Consider the following 19637-nt stretch of genomic DNA (forward strand, 5'->3'; position numbering starts at 1 on the left):
ACTCTTCATAACTTGGTCTGCGGCGCCTCGTTCAGCATAATTAATGAAATTAGTAGTGGGAACCCACGGCCGGGAGATAGCGGAGCGATCTGTACAAACATCGCTGGTGGGGACTGAGTCCGCCGCCATCACAGTACTGAACCCCCTTTGTTTGACATCCATCACTTCTGGGGCTGCAAAAAAAGGCTTCATTCAAATGCTAATGTGTTACATCGCTGCGTCTGATGACCTTTCACAGCCCAGACGGGGGTTTGTAAAAATTTGCAAAAGTGCATCCCTATCCTGCAGAGCTCCACTATGGGGTCCTAGTAGGCTGATAAGGATGGATGCTTGTGGCCAGAAGACTGGCTATGCGTATTAGACAGCAGTCGCTCGTTCGCCCGACACCCTGATGCATATGCACACTTGACTCGGCCAAGCATACACTGTGAGACGGTAGCGGGTCGCTGGCAGCGGTAGCGGGTCGCTGGCAGCGGTAGCGGGTCGCTGGCAGCGGTAGCGGGTCGCTGGCAGCGGTAGCGGGTCGCTGGCAGCGGTAGCGGGGTTGTCCAGTTGCAAAAAAAAACTTTTTCATAATTCGAGTCAAATTGATTAAAATAATAAAACAAACGGTACTTACCCCCCTCCGTCCTGGCGATTCACAGTGCAGCCCTGTGACTCTCCCGGGATTTGGTTGATAGCACAGGTCATGTGACTGCTGCCTGCCAATCAGAGGCCACAGCATCACCATTTGACATTAGTGGTGACGCTGCGGCCTCTGATTGGCAGGGGGCGGTCACGTGACTTACAGAGACTGGGTGATTCGCAGGGCAGCGGAGCTGGATCACCTGGGCTGGGGGCAGGTAAGTACTGATTATTGTATTGTTTTAACCCGAGTGGCTCGAATTTTAAAAAGTTAATTGTAACCAGAAAACACCCTTTAACTGCTGGAAGGGTAAAGGATCAGAAAGTCGATCACTGACTGTCCAATCGTTATCTGCCATCATGGGAGGCCAAGACACCAGGAAATCCAGGCAGCATCAGATGGGGGCACCTTAACAGGAGGAGATCCTTACTGCAATCCCTTCATAGCAGCAACGACCCCGAGGGCAGCTGCCTTAAGGCCGCCTGTCCACGGGCGTATTTTAATTGTGTTTCCCGCGGCGATATTTCCGGACGCGGGCAACACAGTGCAGACTTTCGATAGCGATTCTCCGCTCGTGGCCGGCAGATTGCTGCATGCTGCGATTCTCCGCGGTCAGCCTATCTGTCAGATAGGCTGACCGCGGCGATCCGTCTGCCGACTCCTGCTCCTGGACGGCGGATCCCGAGGCGGAGATCTGCCGCGGGATACCGCAACGCCTGTGGACAGGCAGCCTAACGCTCTGCCCCACAGGAGGCGCTGTAAACTGGTCTCGGAGCGATATATACTGTTTATTAGGAGGCGCACCTCTTGGACCCCCTCACCAGCTATGAGCGGTCACAGGTTTCTGCTATAATGTGCACCGATTTTTGGAAGTGGTTGGTCCACCATAAAAGCCCCAATTTTGGTGTATGTGCCAATACTGTAACTTATACTTCAGAAACCTCTTATACCTAGTGCCCGTGCCCCTACACCTCACGCATGTATTTCCATCATCCCACTGACTTTCCGCAATTTCGGTCCATAATTCAGGACATAATAGGACAAGCTGAATTTTTTTTCATGCAAGAGGTCTGAATACTCCAAATTCGTGGGATTCAGTGCTCAGTATGCACGTAATACGGAGCCTGTGTGAATGAGCCCTAACAAGCCTGACTGTAAAAGTAACTACAATGCATACGGCTTTACATGCTGCCACCTGACCCTGAGATTGAGCAAGAGAACCGGATAGGTGGGAGATGTCTAACGCTGATTGTGGAGTTGGAAAAATACCCACAAATATCTGCGCTATGTGGCGTATCTACAGAGTGTGAAGAATGTGCCCGGACGGCGTAATTCTACCTGCGGCCGCGCCGGACCACTACGGGACGCTTATTTACCCTGCTGGAAGTGTTTGTTGGCTTTACAATCCTCCCAGAATTGTCATTGTTGCTGTCAGTCCTGCAGTCACAGAAGTCAAAAAGCAGCCGTCCGGCAGCGGCAACTGGTAAATCACAAATACGTTACTGGTACGTGTAAGAGGGTAATAAGACCCAACAATTAGGGGGTCCGCGGCGCTGATCCCCCGGCACTGCAGCGCTAATTGGAGGGGGAGTTTTCACGGGTGACGTCATTAGATCTGCGGACTAGCGGGGTAATTCTGACCCTCATGTAAGGCAGGACCCGTCGGCTAGAGTGCATTTCCTTCTGACATACGGGGCGTTGCAGACAGGGCTCTGATGAAGGACAAACGCTAATTAAAAAGTGGATTGGAAAGAGAAAAACACCCAAAGAAGTGCAGCAAATTGTAGGCTGTTCAGCTAAAAGGATCTCAAATGTCTTGAAGTGGCAGCACAAACCTGGAAGATGCAGAAGGAAGCCGGGAGCTGCTGCTCGAATGGATAGAAGAATAGCCAACATGGCCAAGGCTCGGCCGAGGATCACCTCCAAGGAAGATGTGAACCTACCAGAGAGCACAGCTGCAATCGGAAGACGATAATGGAAGGGCCTGTGGGGCGCAGATGCCCGAAAGCCATCAGTAATGGTTACTCTTGTTCTTTTACACCGGAACAATCATTGGTCATGAGTAAAAGGCGGAGCGGCTCGGGGATCCTTCCAGGTCGCCTCCATTCATAGTGAACAGGCAGTTCATAACTAAGCATGGCCGCTACGTCAGAAACTGAACAAGAAGCAAATTAATCCTTATTTGTCGTTCAGCCGCTTCAGCATTCACACGCAGCGATAATTGTCAGGCTCCTGCTGGATGTGGGAACGATTCATCGGCCCGCGGAATTAAGGGAAGCCAAGTTACCACCAAGAACTCCCCACAAAGAATAATAAGACGTCCTGAAGAGGTCACATTTTCCAAAGGAACGCATTGCCTAGCAGAACAGTTTGTGGATCTTTTTGGGTCTAGAGGCTGCAGACGGTATATACGTCCGACGAGCCCCGAGGACTGACCTGAAGCCACAGTACATTGTGCAGACAATAGGGCAGGGTGGGGCAAGAGTCCTGATCTAGAGGGGGGGGGGGGGGGTGTCTCGGGGCGCCGGGCCTGTTCATCACGAATGGTCATGGATCAGATTGACTATATCAGAATACTTAGGAGATCCTGTCGCCCGATGCCAAAGAACAAATGTCAACACAAAATGCCCCATAAGCAGACAACATCTTGGTCACCGACAGGATGGAGGGGATGGAGCCGTCCCCAATCCCCCCAACTCAATCCCAGAGAGCTTGTGGGGTGACATCAAAAATTAGATTTATGAGGTAAAACCAAAAAGTGTAGAACCGTAGAAAGTAGTGCGACCTTCCTGGACGGGATCGGAGGTTGGTGGACTCTGTGCAGCACAGAAGTCAAGCCGGTCCAGAAACACTAAATACTCAGGAACTTCGAGGAAACGGAAATCTTACAGTTTCTCAGTTGATATATTGCAGAGGTGTTTTTTATAGGAAAATGTTGCATTGCTGTTTTTTTTTTTTTTTGAACATCCAAAAACTCCCCTTTCTTCCCCTCCTGTAGAGGATGACTGTTATTGTGGATCCCCAGAGCCTTTCTGGCCTTATAAGTTGTAGTGATTTCGTTTTTCCGCGCCGCTGTTTCTTGAGCCTCGCTGGATCGCTGCGGACCGCGGCGCTGGGGAAGCTTTACTTCTAGCTGTAAACTCTGGTTTCCGTAATTACAAAGAGCGTTGCCGCTCTAAGAATAGGAGGTCTGTCCGCCCCTCCCGGCACAGCGAGCCCCCCTAATGTGCGCCAGCAAAGTGCTGGAGGTCGTCTATCCTCAGTGCGATGGAGATGGCCGATACAACAAATGACCTGAGCGCCGGTCCTCGGACGCCCGGCACCGCAGTACTTGTAGCTTGTTTTGTGGCTCAGACCCCATTACATTCATGCCCCCCCCCATTACCCAACGTCCGTTGTTTCCCCTCAGCATTTGATGGGGCAGATTTACTCTCCTCTCTAGTATTTAGACAAGGTAGCCTTGACTAGAACAGGCCGTCCGAAGATGCGGCACATTTATGACAGCGGCTCTTGAAGGATCATAAACTTGGCGCCTATTTCGACGCTTTTGTCCAACTTCACACTGCCGGGTGTTTTGGTTCATTTTGTTTCTAGATTTTGAACCCAAATTTTGTTGCTGCATGCTCTTGCTTGACAAAGGGGTGTGGCTTACTAGGTAAGGGGCGTGGCTGAGGATAGAAGCAGAATGTGCGCCAAATATTGCACACAAAACGTAGATGCGAAATTAAAGGTAGTAAAAGTAAAAAGAACCAAAACCCAAAACCCTGTCCGCTGTTGTCCCATCAAAAAAACTAAAACGCAGCATCATTGTGTGCGAACGGCCGGGATATTAAAATATGATATTTATTAATCCCACATGGTGACCAAAGTCAGAAGAAAATGCAATATATATCCAGAATTGTGTGTGTGTGTGTGTGGGGGCGGGGGGGTCAAAAAAATATGTAAGTGTACGAGAAAATAAAAACCCTGGAGCCTGAACTAAATCTGTATTACGTAAGTTATACGACATTAATGAGAACCTGTTAATCTGCTCCCTCAGTATTTGCACCGAGCCGCAGAATAAAGATACAATTTGTATTTTTACTGCATTATGAACGTTGTAAAGGCAACCCCCCCCCCCCCCTCAAAAATTATACAATTGTTTTTCTTTCCTTTCTCCTCACGCTTTTCTAAATTTTTGAGCGCATGAACTGGTATTCTTAAAAATACGACCTGTCCTGAAAAACCCGAGCCTTCGTGTGGCTTATGTCCCCAGAGACATCCAAGAACCAGGATTATTTTGAAAATGGGGAGATAAGGATTGGGATGTTTGATTTTAACAGACCTGACCCCTTTGTTCTCGGTGGAGATAAGCCGCTGCCAGAGGTCTTTGGCAGTGAGCATGCATGTGTTTTGAATTGGTAGATGGGGAGTAAGTGGCTGTTGGATACCTGTGGCAGCGGCTTATCTCCCCTGAAAACATCTAGATTGGACTTGTTAAATCCAGTCTACTTGATTCTTTTTCAGGCCGCAACCAAAAATGTTGGGACCCTTTTATAATCATTTGGATTGCCGTGATCCAACGAGAATCTGAACAATTATATGTTAAATGCTGCACCGACTGAACGACGAGCAGCTTATGCATGCAGAAAAACTGAGCGATGATCGTCTGTGTAAACAGGGAGTCGTTGGTGTATGAGTGACGGCCTGTTACTGTGGATGGAGGCCGGTGGACGGAGCGATCCCCGGGCTGCTCTTGGGTTCTCCCCGGGCCGCTCTTGGGTTCTCCCCGGGCCGCTCTTGGGTTCTCCCCGGGCCGCTCTTGGGTTCTCCCCGGGCGGCCCTTGGTTTTTCCCCCGCGCGGCCCTTGGTTTTTCCCCCGGGCGGCCCTTGGTTTTTCCCCCGGGTGGCCCTTGGTTTTTCCCCCGGGCGGCCCTTGGTTTTTCCCCCGGCCGGCCCTCGGTTTTTCCCCCGGCCGGCCCTCGGTTTTTCCCCCGGCCGGCCCTCGGTTTTTCCCCCGGCCGGCCCTCGGTTTTTCCCCCGGGCGGCCCTCGGTTTTTCCCCCGGGCGGCCCTCGGTTTTTCCCCCGGGCCGCTCCGATCTCCACTCAGCGATAATTGTTTCTGCGTAAAAACAAGATCGATCATCGCTGGGACGGCCCGTGTAGAAGGGCCCTTGGATGACAACCAGTCCTGCCCGGTTGGGCCTATAGTAATCGCAGGTGTATGACCTCCTTCCTTTCAGTCTCGTGTACACGTATCAGAACCGTGGGGTACAAGGGTTTCAGGACGAATAGTGGCCGGCTGAACAAGTCCTCCGGTGACAAGTCCTCCGGCATCTAAAGCGCACAGATGACCTCCCTGATTGGTGGGCCTAAAACCTATCGTTCTGACATATATGTGGAGCAGAACGGGGACAAATGATCCGCATGTCGTGTCCTTATTGCGCTCCGTAATGCGATACACGTGTGAGCGAGGTGTGTAACTATACCGCATACATTCACCGTGTCATCGTAGACTCGTTATCCTCCAACGGACGGCGGATTTACAAGTCTGTGCGAAACTAATTTAGAATTTTCGTCCGTGATATCGAAAGCAAATGGAATGAGGGATATTGTGCAATGATATACGAGGGGCGCTGATACATACACACATACATATACATATATGAGGGGCCGCTGATACATACACACATACATATACATATACGAGGGGCTGCTGATACACACACACACACATACATATACGAGGGGCCGCTGATACATACACACACACATACATATACATATACGAGGGGCCGCTGATACATACACACACACATACATATACATATACGAGGGGCCGCTGATACATACACACACACATACATATACATATACGAGGGGCTGCTGATAAGGCTTTGGCTTTACCTAGAAAGAAACGAGATAGGAAGATGACACTTTCCATTTCTCCCACATCCTCCCCACTGATGCCAACACACTTCTTACATCGGGATTCCAAGTTCTGTAAGCCTTGCAAAAAGAAGGATTTCGGTTGTGCCTCAAACCAGTCATGGCATCAGAAATGGTGGGAATGTGGTCCCCTTGAGGTGTTTCTTCTGGAAACAGATGATAGTCGGAGGGAGCTAGATCTGGTGAATAAGGTGGGTGGTCAACCAGCTGGAAGCCTAGCTCCACTAGTTTTGCCGTGGTCGCTTGTGCAGTGTGAGCGGAGGCGTTGTCTTGCAGTAACAAGATTCCTTTGGACAGCTTGTTGTGTCTTTTGGCCTTCAGAGCTGCCTTCCATTGGTCCAAAAGTTCAATGTAATCCCTTTCATTGATGGTGGAACCATTGTGAAGGTCGTCCACTAGCAGCAGCCCTCCTTATCCCAGAACACAGACACCATCACCTTAGTGGCTGAGGACCACTGGGCCTCCACTCTGACTGCTCCCCCTAGTGGTAGCTGTATATATCTGTACACAGACGCCATCACCTTAGTGGCTGAGAACCACTGGGCCTCCACTCTGACTGCTCCTTGGTTTCAGGGTCATACACATAAATCCAGGCCTCATCCATGGTGACTGGTCCATCCAGGAAGTTCTTATCAGTCTGGAAACGCAGACAAACAGATCGGGGAGTTTTCACTCGCATGCTTTTCTGATCTCTTGTCAGACATTTGGGGACTCACTTTGCAGATGGCTTCTTCATGGATGATGACACAAACCCGTTCATCATAAACCCCCATGATGTCGGCTATTCCTGCAGCCGGCCGATTCTCCAGTATGAGGTTGTGCGCAGCATCGGCGATCTGCGGAACAACCACCCCTCTCGGTCGTCCAGGACGTTCCTCATCATTGGGGCTGAAGTGGCACCCAGTTCATAACTGTAGAATATGAAGGGCGTTGATCCCCCGATGTCTGCCACAGATCACCATGAATATCCTTCGCGGACTTTATCCCTCCTCCGCTCTCATTGGCTGTGAATATCGCCTTAGACTCCGCCATTTTGTTTTCCTTCGTGCCGAGATCACTGTGGCCATAAGCTACAAACACATATATTAGACACATAAGGCTTTATGTGATGTAACATTCGTTACCATAGAAACAAAACAAGAACACAAAGCCAAAGACTTATCAGCGCCCCTGGTAGTAGTGCGGCGGCTTTAAGGCCAATCACAGGACACCGCAGCAGAGAGCGGTCTGAGCACAAACCATACGGGTTTATGGCGCAGGTTGTGCGGTGCGCGGGCGCTGGATGCGGCATCAGGAGAGCCGTCGGCGCTCTTCCTGACCGGCTATATGTGGATTTGATGCGTTTTCTTGTCCGGGTTTTTCCTGCATATTCACTTCATATTTTTGCGCCCCGAGAGCCCAGTTGATGCCCCTGCCAACCACTGCCTCCTGCCAACATACGTAAAAACCCAATGGATGCATACAGCTGCGTATTTACACAATACCGTAGACTTAATGGGCGCTTTCAGTCTGTGATTCCGGGAAAAATACGTGTTTTTTTTTTTTCTTCACAGGACTTTGGGTCGGCCGCATGTCCCGCTGCACATTGGCGCATTCTGTCTGTATTGTGCACAGAAACATAGTCGCGTTACATGGAACGTCAATACACTCGTGTGAATGAGCCCTAAAGGTGAAGCTCAGTGGCTTTTGCGTGACTGGTAACGCTGCGGGTCCGCCCAGAAGTGTAAACCTGCGGTACCCATTACCTGCCTGATGATATTGTAGCTGCGCCGGCGTACACAGAAGCTTCGTGCCGAACACAACAAACAAGTGGCGCTCTCATTACTTATTTTTATAGCGCCACTAATTACAGGGCGCAGTACAGCAGAAGAGGTAGAAGTGCGCAAGAAAAACAAGTACAATCAACATGAACTAAATGGGTGACCGACTGAAAGAGCAGGGACTCGGCCCGCGAGGGTTTACAGCGGCCCGGGCAGGAGGTGTGCCACTGTGGTGGCAGCGGGGTGCTTGTTGGTCGTAGCTCTTCTGAAGAGGCGGTATGAGATGATATCAGAGTATGGCGGACGTGTGCAAGAATTCTTAGAGGCGATTATGTGAGGAGAGCAGAGAAGGTCTTTTGAGGACCGGAGGGATGCAAGAGAGGATGTTGTAGTAGTCCAGGCGGCAGAGGCTGTTGCAGTGGTGCAGGCGGCAGAGGGTGTTGCAGTGGTGCAGGCGGCAGAGGCCGTTGCAGTGGCCCAGGCGGCAGAGGCCGTTGCAGTGGCCCAGGCGGCAGAGGCCGTTGCAGTGGCCCAGGCGGCAGAGGCCGTTGCAGGGGCCCAGGCGGCAGAGGCCGTTGCAGGGGCCCAGGCGGCAGAGGCCGTTGCAGGGGCCCAGGCGGCAGAGGCCGTTGCAGGGGCCCAGGCGGCAGAGGCCGTTGCAGGGGCCCAGGCGGCAGAGGCCGTTGCAGGGGCCCAGGCGGCAGAGGCCGTTGCAGGGGCCCAGGCGGCAGAGGCCGTTGCAGGGGCCCAGGCGGCAGAGGCCGTTGCAGGGGCCCAGGCGGCAGAGGCCGTTGCAGGGGCCCAGGCGGCAGAGGCCGTTGCAGTGGCGCAGGCGGCAGAGGCCGTTGCAGTGGTGCAGAGGCCGTTGCAGGGGCGCAGGCGGCAGAGGCCGTTGCAGGGGCCCAGGCGGCAGAGGCGGTTGCAGGGGCCCAGGCGGCAGAGACGGTTGCAGGGGCCCAGGCGGCAGAGACGGTTGCAGGGGCCCAGGCGGCAGAGGCGGTTGCAGGGGCCCAGGCGGCAGAGGCCGTTGCAGTGGCGCAGGCGGCAGAGGCCGTTGCAGTGGCGCAGGCGGCAGAGGTCAAAGCGGTGCAGGCGGCAGAGGGTGTTGCAGCGGTGCATGCAGGAGAGGAGGGCGTTTTTCTCGTTTTGAAGTTTAGGAAAGTGCAGTTTCTGGAGATGTCTCTGAGTTGGAGGCAGACACCTTCTTGTTCCCTATAAAGGAAATGGTGACGTCAGCCGGACGGTTACTAAGTATTCCGAAAAACTCGCTGCCGTCAGTCCCCTGTTTAAGATGCTCTTTCGTGCTAACAAGCCAGTTTACATACTTTCTTTCCCATGATGCATTGCTGGAGGCGAGTCTCCATAAACCGCTGAATGTCCACCGTTACCCCCGCAGTAACTCCCCTGGCCACTTGGTGTCCTGCTCCATGTTGTTGGGTGGAAGGAACCCCGAGACCGCAGTCTACAGATGAGGGTCTCTCCCTCTCGGAGGGTCTCTCCCTCTCGGAGGGTCTCAGCCTGGCTGGAGGGTCTGTCCCTCTCGGAGTGTCTCTCCCTCTCGGAGGGTCTCTGCCCGGCTGGAGGGGAGCTTATTGACATAAGATATACTTTACAGAACCAGCACCTGCCTATAAAGGGTTAAGCAGTCACTGCACTTCCAAACAGGCTTGGAAGGTTTTGGTGAGTGGGGGTCCCGGTGCAGAGCCCCCCGCTGACACAGAGGGGCTGTATAATTCCCCATAACGTTTTATAGAGCATCCTGTTTCAGCGGTCCGAGTATCCCGCCGGCGGCTCCGACACGCGTGACGCTTTACCCATGATGTCAGGGCCGCTGTGTTTCTTGGCACCGAAGTATTAGTAACTGTAGCTGCATCTACACGGATGGCGGGCGCACTTAATGTGTGTTTCTTTAAGTAGATGTAAGTCTAGAGAGGAGAAGTCATGCCTCACGTTTACCTAGAGCGGCGCTCCGTAGTCTGCCTCAGTAAAGGAGGTAACCCTCGTAATTAACCATTTCTCGACCGTCTCATATAAAGTGCGTATTGAGCAGGTTCAGGATACCCATCACCCGGCGGCCATCCGCTGCAGTCAGATAGCTCTGATCGAGGCAGTTATAGTTTTAGTGGCAACTGTCAAAGCTGACCGCACGTCTAGAGTCATAGGATAGGGGGCGCCCATATTGCACCCCCTGCAACACGATTGCAGGGTGCTGATGGGCTTGCATTGCATCCCGGAGCCTACTAAAGGCTAGATGCCGATCACGCCCTGCCCATGGCCACATCAAGTAACGTGAAAAATTGCTATATACTGCAATACTGAAGTACTGCAGTATATGATAAAAGTGATCAATGATTGTAAGTGCAGGTTCCCTGCGGGGACTGAATGAAAGTGTTAAAAAAAAGAGATTCAATAAACCCTTTTTTATTTTCCCATGAAAAGTCTATAAACAATTAAAAATAAACCCCGTTTTTAGTATTGCTATATACGTACCAGTCTGAACCACGAGGCTGGGCGCACACAGCCGGATCAGAAAATGCTGCGGAAGTATTGCAGCGCTCTGCTTGCGTAAGGAATCGCGTATCCCTGCGCATCTGCAGCTTATTCTGCGCACGCGGTCCTGTACGGGCTCACTGGTATCTTCTGTCATTACATCTGCGCTGCATTCCGAACGCATCCGTAGGAAACCCGTAATATGGGGTAAAACCGAACGCGCGGCTTTACTTTTATGCAAGAAATCTACAAAAGTGAGTGAAACGGTGAAAAGGTCTTTAATATAAATGCGTTGATGTGGGCCGGCCTTAAGATATCACGGTGTATTCTGCGCAGCGAGGGACGTAAAAGAACCGACAACGCTACAATCACCGTGACAACCGCGGCTCCCAGAAAATGTCTATGAAAAATGATCAAAAAGACATTTGTTTCCCAAAATGGTTCTAACAAAAACCATTGCTTGCCTCGTAAAAAATGAGCCATCACACCGCCAATCACAGAAATCAATAGACGCGGGGCTCGGAATCCGGCGACGGCGAGACGTTTTTATTTAAGAAAAATGTTATTTTCCATATTTTTTTGGACTATAAGACGCCCGGTGAAAAAAATCTATAATTAAAGCTCCTCTGGGGGTCCGAGGGGGCGGAGCGTTGTACCCTTAGTTTAGGGTAGAGCTTCCATTCCTGGAGTCCGGCACGCGGTCAGGCAGCCGGCTGGGCGTTCGCTCCTTTTTAACTCCGCCCACCTCACGTTTTTACTTTTTGGAACAAATTGCAATGGCGCATGTAGATCCCGCATTACACTTAGCCGGCCACATAAAGGCCTCTCCCGTCCCGTCATCCTCAGATTGCTCCAGTGCCGATCCGGCACACAATCTCAAACAAAATGGGGCATGCTGAGCTTACAAACACTATCTGTTTTCCATAAAGTCTGTACACACCTGCATTCTGGCTCCTCCCACTGATCACATGATGACATAATGAAGGCTCCTTCAGACCTATTATTGCTGCCCCGGGACCTGCAGGATAGGAGAGCAGCCCCTCTGCCCACCGCTGATCACACAGATGGTGCTGCGCAGGTACAGTGGACTCTACAGTCCTCACAATTACATGGCAGCTACTTGAGGTGAGGGGGGTCTGGCAATGCAGGACCCTCCTCACTTCAGTCTGTAGGATGACAAACGTTATAGCAAGATGTTTATTCATTTCTCCCCACTTATACATTTTCTGTACAATATATTAAGGAAAGGAAACCTGTAACCATTATGGCTGTTGGGAAGCGGGACAAACAGACGAAAACGTGTTCTAAAACCTGTTCCTCGTGCAACAACTGTACAGGATGTGACAGGCTGCTGCAGCCAATGTCAGCCCCTTTCAGGGCGTCTTGTTTCTGCGGCGCACAAACTACAACAAAAACGACCCGATAACTTAACTCTATTGGTCAGTACGATTACTGCGATACCAAACTTGTATATAGTTGTTTTTTGGGTTTTTTTTGCTGTAGTACTTGTATTTTTTTTAAAGATATTTAGTTTTTTAAATTATTTTCTGCCGCCATCTTAACAATAACTTTTTTGAGGCTCATTTTGTCCGGCGTGTCGTTTCCATTGGTACCATTTTTAAATATATAAACGACTTTTTGATCACTTTTTATTACATTTTTCTTGTAGACGGGGTGACCAAAAGGAACGCGCGTTTCTGACGTTCTTTATTTTATTTTTCGGACAACGTTCACCTTGCGCGGTAAATAATGCGTTCGTTTGATTTTCCACACGTAGTGATACCAAATTTTGCTTTATTATTTAGATTTTTTATTGCAAATATGGCAAAAGGGTTTTTTTTTTTACTTTTTTTTTTATCCCTTTAAAAAAAAAAAAAAAAGAAATTAGTAAAACTTTATTACATCATACTGCGTTCTGACAGGCAGCCTATCAAGCCACCCCACAGGGACGGCTTGATGGGCAGTTTGCCAAGATAGCCCTGGGGCCTTTCAGAAGGTCCCCGGCTGCCATGACACCTGCATGGCTCCCCCAATCTCACCGCAGGGGGGCTCTACAAGACCCCCGAACATCGGTTGGGGGATTTAAATGCCGCTGTCAGAATTGACAGCGACATTTAAAGGGCTAATAGCCGCGATTGGCCGAGTGGGGGACCTTAACTTGCGTCACTTGCGCAATTTACCGCAATGCTTCTGTATTGCAGCATATTGTACGTTTTGATTATTACATCTATTAGAGGGGTTGTTAAAGTTGTTGCATTGTTTTAATATTATTCTTATAGTAGTTTTCCTATCTTCAGGATCGGTCATCAGTAGTGGGGTCCGCCGCTCAGGACCCCTGCCCATCAGCTGATTGAAGTGACCATACCAGCACAGAGCAGGCGTAACCACCGTATATTGTATAGCGGATGTAACGGGTATTGCAGCTTGGTCCCATTTACTTTGGACTGAGCCGCTCTCAGGTCATGTGACCGATGAACGTGATGTCACTGGACTGAGAAGCGGCCGCACTGCTCTCCAATTAGCTGATTGGCAGGGATCACGAGCGATGGAGCCGATCAACTATTGATGACCTATAACTGAGGTCACCAATAGTATAATCCTGGAAAACCCCTTTATAGCCAATATACCAAGATTGCAAGTTATCCCCGATCCATAGGACGGTCGGTGGGGGTCCGATTACTGGGACCCTCACCAATGTGCAGAATGGAACTCCCATGTCCTGTTCTGGCTGTCCCGCAGTGACATCAGCATGAAGCCGAGCATGCACGGGGGCGCTCCATTCATTTCAGTGGGGCTGATGGGAATACCCGAAGGGGGGCCATTTGGGTATCTCCCATTAAAAGGGAATGGAGCGCTACTGCACTTGTGACCAGCAGTCTCCTCCTCATTGTGGGGGTGTAATAGCCCTGCAGTGAGGAGGAGGGCGACACGGGACCCTTGATCTCGAAATCTGTGCTGGTTTCAGTGGTGCTATTAGCAAGTTATCACCTATCCTTTATGCCCATCACGCCTTGCCCATGGCAAAATCTCTATATACTGCAATCAGCAAGTTACCCTTTATATATCCTGTGGACAGGGGGTAACTTGTAATCTTGGTACAACCCCATGGCCAAAACCTAATAAAATAGCCTGTAGTCTGCTCTCCCAGGTGCCCGGGTGTCCCGCGCTGGCAGCTTCGTACCAACCTGCGACGCTGCGTTTACAGGCTGCAGTTCTTGCGTATACGGGACATCATCCGCTGCTGCAGCCAATCGCAGACCTTAGGGCTTGATTGCTGGGGGTCTGCATTGGCTGCAGCAGCGGATGATGTCCCGTAAGAACTGCAGCGTCACAGAAGTGACACGAGGCTGCCAGCACAGGAGGCGCGGGCGCCTGGCAGAGCGGAGAGTAAGGTATTTCATTATGTTTTGGCACGGGGAACACAATAAAAAAGCAGTTTAACTCTTCCAGCCCCTTTAAGCCCCGTCTATATGAAAGGTACCGTGGAGGCGCAGCAAAAAACAGTAAGTCCTAGTAATTCCTCGAAACTGGGGCAAAGTCATGAAGTTAATCGAAACTCCGTTAGTAATATAGTTGGCTGGATGGCACCGTCCGTGGGCACGGCTGCAGATGTGAGCTGGGTGTTTCCATCATCCAATGCCAGCTCTGCTATATGCGGCGGGGGTTTGTTTGAGCCTCGCACACGTTGGTCATTGTTACGCGAGGGAACGCTCACTTCCTCGCTGAGAACTGGCTGACTTACATTTTCCATCTTTTTTTCCCGCTTCCTTTCCCCATCTGGCAGCCGCCCAAATGCCATTTACTTTATTGCCTTCCCGGCCGAGCCGTGCCATTATGTCATCGCAGAGCGTTCGCGGGCGTCCAGGACTTGGCGGCACGAAATGTTATGTCATTTAGAAGGGAACTGGAGGGGCAGAAACCAGCGAGGGTCCGTCTAACCGTACGTCTGTCTGTCTTCTAGGAACCTGATCAGCTTCCAAGATGTCGTCTCGAAATTCACACCGAGATGATGCAGAACGCTACCTGTTCGTGGACCGGAACCCCGTGAGCATCACCGCCACGCAGGCCGACTGGACGGCGAAGAAGCAGGTGTGGGTGCCATCCGAGAAGCATGGGTTTGAAGCCGCCAGCATTAAAGAGGAGCGAGGTGACGAGGTGGTGGTGGAACTGGCGGAAAATGGCAAAAAAGTGGTGATCAACAAGGATGACATCCAGAAGATGAACCCCCCCAAGTTCACCAAAGTGGAGGACATGGCGGAGCTGACCTGCCTGAACGAGGCGTCCGTCCTGCACAACCTGAAGGACCGCTACTACTCCGGACTCATCTATGTGAGTAGTGCTCCGGGCAGTCGCCGCAGGCGGGGGTGGGAGCTGCGCTCGGCCGTCTCACATGCAGACGGTTTGTTTTTTAATTTCTGTGACGTTTTGATGCAAAACCAGAAGAGTTTTGAGTAGGAAGGAGAAGTGGAAGCGCTTCCCCAATGTCTCACATTCTGCCGGGTCGCTCAGGTGGCTGCGTCATAGAAAACTGCAGCGGGAGACCACCCTGTTACGTGTTCCCTCTGTCGCTGAGTGTGAGACCACCCTGTTACGTGTTCCCTCTGTCGCTGAGTGTGAGACCACCCTGTTACGTGTTCCCTCTGTCGCGGAGCGTGAGACCACCCTGTCACGTGTTCCCTCTGTCGCTGAGTGTGAGACCACCCTGTTACGTGTTCCCTCTGTTGCTGAGCGTGAGACCACCTTGTTACGTGTTCCCTCTGTCGCTGAGTGTGAGACCACCCTATTACGTCTTCCCTCTATCGCGGAGTGTGAGACCACCCTGTCACGTGTTCCCTCTGTCGCTGAGTGTGAGACCACCCTATTACATCTTCCCTCTGTCGCTGAGTGTGAGACCACCCTGTCACGTGTTCCCTCTGTCGCTGAGTGTGAGACCACCCTATTACGTCTTCCCTCTATCGCGGAGTGTGAGACCACCCTGTCACGTGTTCCCTCTGTCGCTGAGTGTGAGACCACCCTATTACGTCTTCCCTCTATCGCGGAGTGTGAGACCACCCTGTTACGTGTTCCCTCTATCGCGGAGCGTGAGACCACCCTGTTACGTGTTCTCTCTGTCGCTGAGCGTGAGACCACCCTGTTACGTGTTCCCTCTGTCGCTGAGCGTGAGACCACCCTGTCACGTGTTCCGTCTGTCGCTGAGTGTGAGACCACCCTATTACGTCTTCCCTCTATTGCGGAGTGTGAGACCACCCTGTCACGTGTTCCCTCTGTCGCTGAGTGTGAGACCACCCTGTCACGTGTTCCCTCTGTCGCTGAGTGTGAGACCACCCTGTCACGTGTTCCCTCTGTCGCGGAGTGTGAGACCACCCTATTACGTCTTCCCTCTATCGCGGAGTGTGAGACCACCCTGTCACGCGTTCCCTCTGTCGCTGAGTGTGAGAGCACCCTATTACGTCTTCCCTCTATCGCGGAGTGTGAGACCACCCTGTCACGTGTTCCCTCTGTCGCGGAGCGTGAGACCACCCTGTTACGTGTTCCCTCTGTCGCTGAGCGTGAGACCACCCTGTTACGTGTTCCCTCTGTCGCTGAGCGTGAGACCACCCTGTTACGTGTTCTCTCTGTCGCGGAGCGTGAGACCACCCTGTTACATGTTCCCTCTGTCGCTGATTGTGAGACCACCCTGTTACGTGTTCCCTCTGTCGCTGAGTGTGAGACCACCCTGTTACGTGTTTCCTCTGTCGCTGAGTGTGAGACCACCCTATTACGTCTTCCCTCTATCGCGGAGTGCGTAGAGTGCGTCCCCCCGTAGACCTGCACTGCTGTGACCTGCGGATACCGTTGTGCTCGCAGACAGGTAGGTACCTGCCCGGACTTGTACTGCAGGCAGGTGGATTACTTTGCTGTTGTCTCTGTGATACTTTGGAATGTAATGAGCTCGTCGAAAACAGGATCTCCAATAACACCTGCGCTGGAGATTAATGGCCGCCGTCAGAAGCGCCGGCACCCGAGAGCAGATATTGGCTGGAGAGCTGGAGGGGGGGAAAGCTATGAAGATCTAGGGATAAGAGACGGGGTGGATACAACATAGATAAGGAAATGGTCAGCACTTAGTTAGGAGATGTGCTCTGTTAGTAATTTATAGGCTCCACTGTGTCCCCTTAGTAATTTATAGGCTCCACTGTGTCCTCTTAGTAATTTATAGGCTCCACTGTGTCCCCTTAGTAATTTATAGGCTCCACTGTGTCCCCTTAGTAATTTATAGGCTCCACTGTGTCCCCTTAGTAATTTATAGGCTCCACTGTGTCCTCTTAGTAATTTATAGGCTCCACTGTGTCCCCTTAGTAATTTATAGGCTCCACTGTGTCCCCTTAGTAATTTATAGGCTCCACTGTGCCCCAAGTCATTTAAAGGCCTCACTGTGCTCACCTAGTAATTTGTAGGACCCATTGTACTCCCTTAGTACTATGTAGGCCCTGCTGTGCCTCTTAGTAATTTATAGATCTCATTGTGCTCAGTCATTTATAGGCCCTCATGTGCCCCCTGAGCGATTATTAAGGCCCTCCTTTGCCCTAAGTATAAGCTTCCTCCCCTCTAGCGCCATCCTCCATCCTCTGCGTTGTCTGCATTGTTCCGCATGATCATTGCCAGAAGCAAAGACATCTCGCATTGACGGTGTGAGAGGAAAGCTGTCAAAAGGCAGAACTGGCAGCGCTCGGTCGCTGTCATAGTCCGTTGTATCCGTGACATAAAGGGGTTAACCACTAATTAAAGTTACTGCACAGCTGCTCTGTACTTCCTGACCTTCTAGAGCTGTGATTGGCTGCAGGAGTCACATGACCTGGTCAGCGGCAACCAGGAAGTACAGAGCAGCTGTGGAGTAATTTGAAGTAGTGGTTAACCCCTTTATGTCACGGATACAACTGATTTCACAGAACGACAACTAGATTGGTCCCCTGAGTGCCCCCCGGTCACCGGGCCGCGGCACCTGCCAGGGCTTGCTGGTCCATGGCTAATGGAAAGACTACTGGCTGGAGGGAAGGCGAGGCGGATGGATGGAGGGAAGGCGAGGCGGATGGATGGATGGAGGGAAGGCGAGGCGGATGGATGGATGGATGGAGGGAAGGCGAGGCGGATGGATGGAGGGAAGGCGGATGGATGGATGGAGGGAAGGCGAGGTGGATGGATGGAGGGAAGTCGAGGCGGATGGATGGATGGAGGGAAGTCGAGGCGGATGGATGGATGGAGGGAAGGCGAGGCGGATGGATGGATGGAGGGAAGGCGAGGCGGATGGATGGATGGAGGGAAGGCGAGGCGGATGGATGGATGGAGGGAAGGCGAGGCGGATGGATGGATGGAGGGAAGGCGAGGTGGATGGATGGATGGAGGGAAGGCGAGGTGGATGGATGGATGGAGGGAAGGCGAGGTGGATGGATGGAGGGAAGGCGAGGCGGATGGATGAATGGAGGGAAGGCGAGGCGGATGGATGGATGGAAGGCGAGGCGGAGGGAAGTCGAGGCGGATGGATGGAGGGAAGGCGAGGCAGATGGATGGATGGAGGGAAGGCGAGGCGGATGGATGGAGGGAAGGCGAGGCGGAGGGATGGATGGAGGGAAGGCGAGGCGGATGGATGGATGGAGGGAAGGCGAGGCGGAGGGAAGTCGAGGCGGATGGATGGTTGAATAGACATGAAAACTCCCTATAAAGAACTACTTTTTTAAACTCGGGATGCGGCCCGTTGGCGTACACCGCAGGTAACTCGCCCCGTGCCGTCCGCCTGCTTCCTTCTCGCCAGAAAGCCTCCTTCACACAAATTTTTTACTTTTAAAAAACACTTGGAACTTTGCGCTCTTTTTTTTTTTTTTTTTTAATCAGCAGAGAATAGAATAAATGCCAGCAATCCCCCTCATCCCGGACTTGTCGTGTTAAAGTACAAAATACTGCGGACCCCAAAAAAAGCTGCCAAACGCCTAAAAATCATTGTTTGCGGTGCCTTCACGATTTCCTACAGACTTCAATAAATCACCTGGCTGTCCAAAAAAGCAGAAAACGCACTGAAAAACGGCACAAAATGCTCTGGTCAGTGGACAATCCACACCACTTCACTGAGCGTGAACGCACCTTTAACCTGGTCAGGACCAATGGAGGCCATTCAGAGCCCTTGTGCCGCCCGCCGCTTCTCCACTGTAAGAGCGTTCATCCTTCCCCCGGGCAAACATCTATGGCCACTAGGCTAATATGGACTTAATTGTGTATGGCTGCATCGGCGATACCATCGTTATCCGGTGTGGAGTAATCATCGTTAAGCTGATGCAGCATAACGATGGTTGGAGAATAATGATGGTGGTACGATGGTTCATTGAACAGTTGTTCAACCATCAACCCACTTCTCTCTAATGCGTCCGGCAGCTTCCGCTTCTGGTTTTGTGGAGTTGTTGGCACTGCCAGCTGCGGATTAGACGCTCTGCCCCGCCTTTGTTCAGGCGTGCCTCTTACCTGTCATAAACCATCTTGAAGAAGCCTTTTGCTTCGGCTGGCACGGCGGCTGAACCCGAGGAAGGTGTGATCTCCGATATGACATTCCAGATCTCCGGGATCTCCATAAACTGCAGTAACATTCAGGAGCCGTCCGCTTGTGTTACTGCGAGGCGAGACTGACGATGGAGGAGTCTATAGTAACCTACTAGTGATGATCAGGGGGAGAAATGTTGTTTAGAAGAACCGTGTCCCCTGCATGTAATAACAGGCCGTGCAACCATAATAATAATCCAAAATGACATGACGCCTATTAAACCAGAATCCTGGATTATCAAACTTTTAGCTGCAGCACCCGTTAAGG

The 19637-nt window shown here is 51.6% G+C and overlaps 1 protein-coding gene across 2 annotated transcripts in view; it reads left to right on the top strand.

The window, feature by feature from the left end:
* LOC136631797 (myosin-10-like) overlaps positions 1 to 19637 on the top strand; it is a 150640-nt gene that overhangs the window by 48754 nt on the left and 82249 nt on the right. For both annotated transcript variants that reach the window (XM_066606165.1, XM_066606164.1), the window contains exon 2: positions 14766 to 15133. In XM_066606165.1, coding sequence (XP_066462262.1) covers positions 14786 to 15133 — 348 coding nt within the window. In that variant the 5' untranslated portion in view covers positions 14766 to 14785. The remainder of the gene's footprint in view (positions 1 to 14765; positions 15134 to 19637) is intronic.

This window comes from Eleutherodactylus coqui, chromosome 6, assembly GCF_035609145.1.
Source record: "Eleutherodactylus coqui strain aEleCoq1 chromosome 6, aEleCoq1.hap1, whole genome shotgun sequence".
NCBI lineage: Eukaryota > Metazoa > Chordata > Amphibia > Anura > Eleutherodactylidae > Eleutherodactylus > Eleutherodactylus coqui.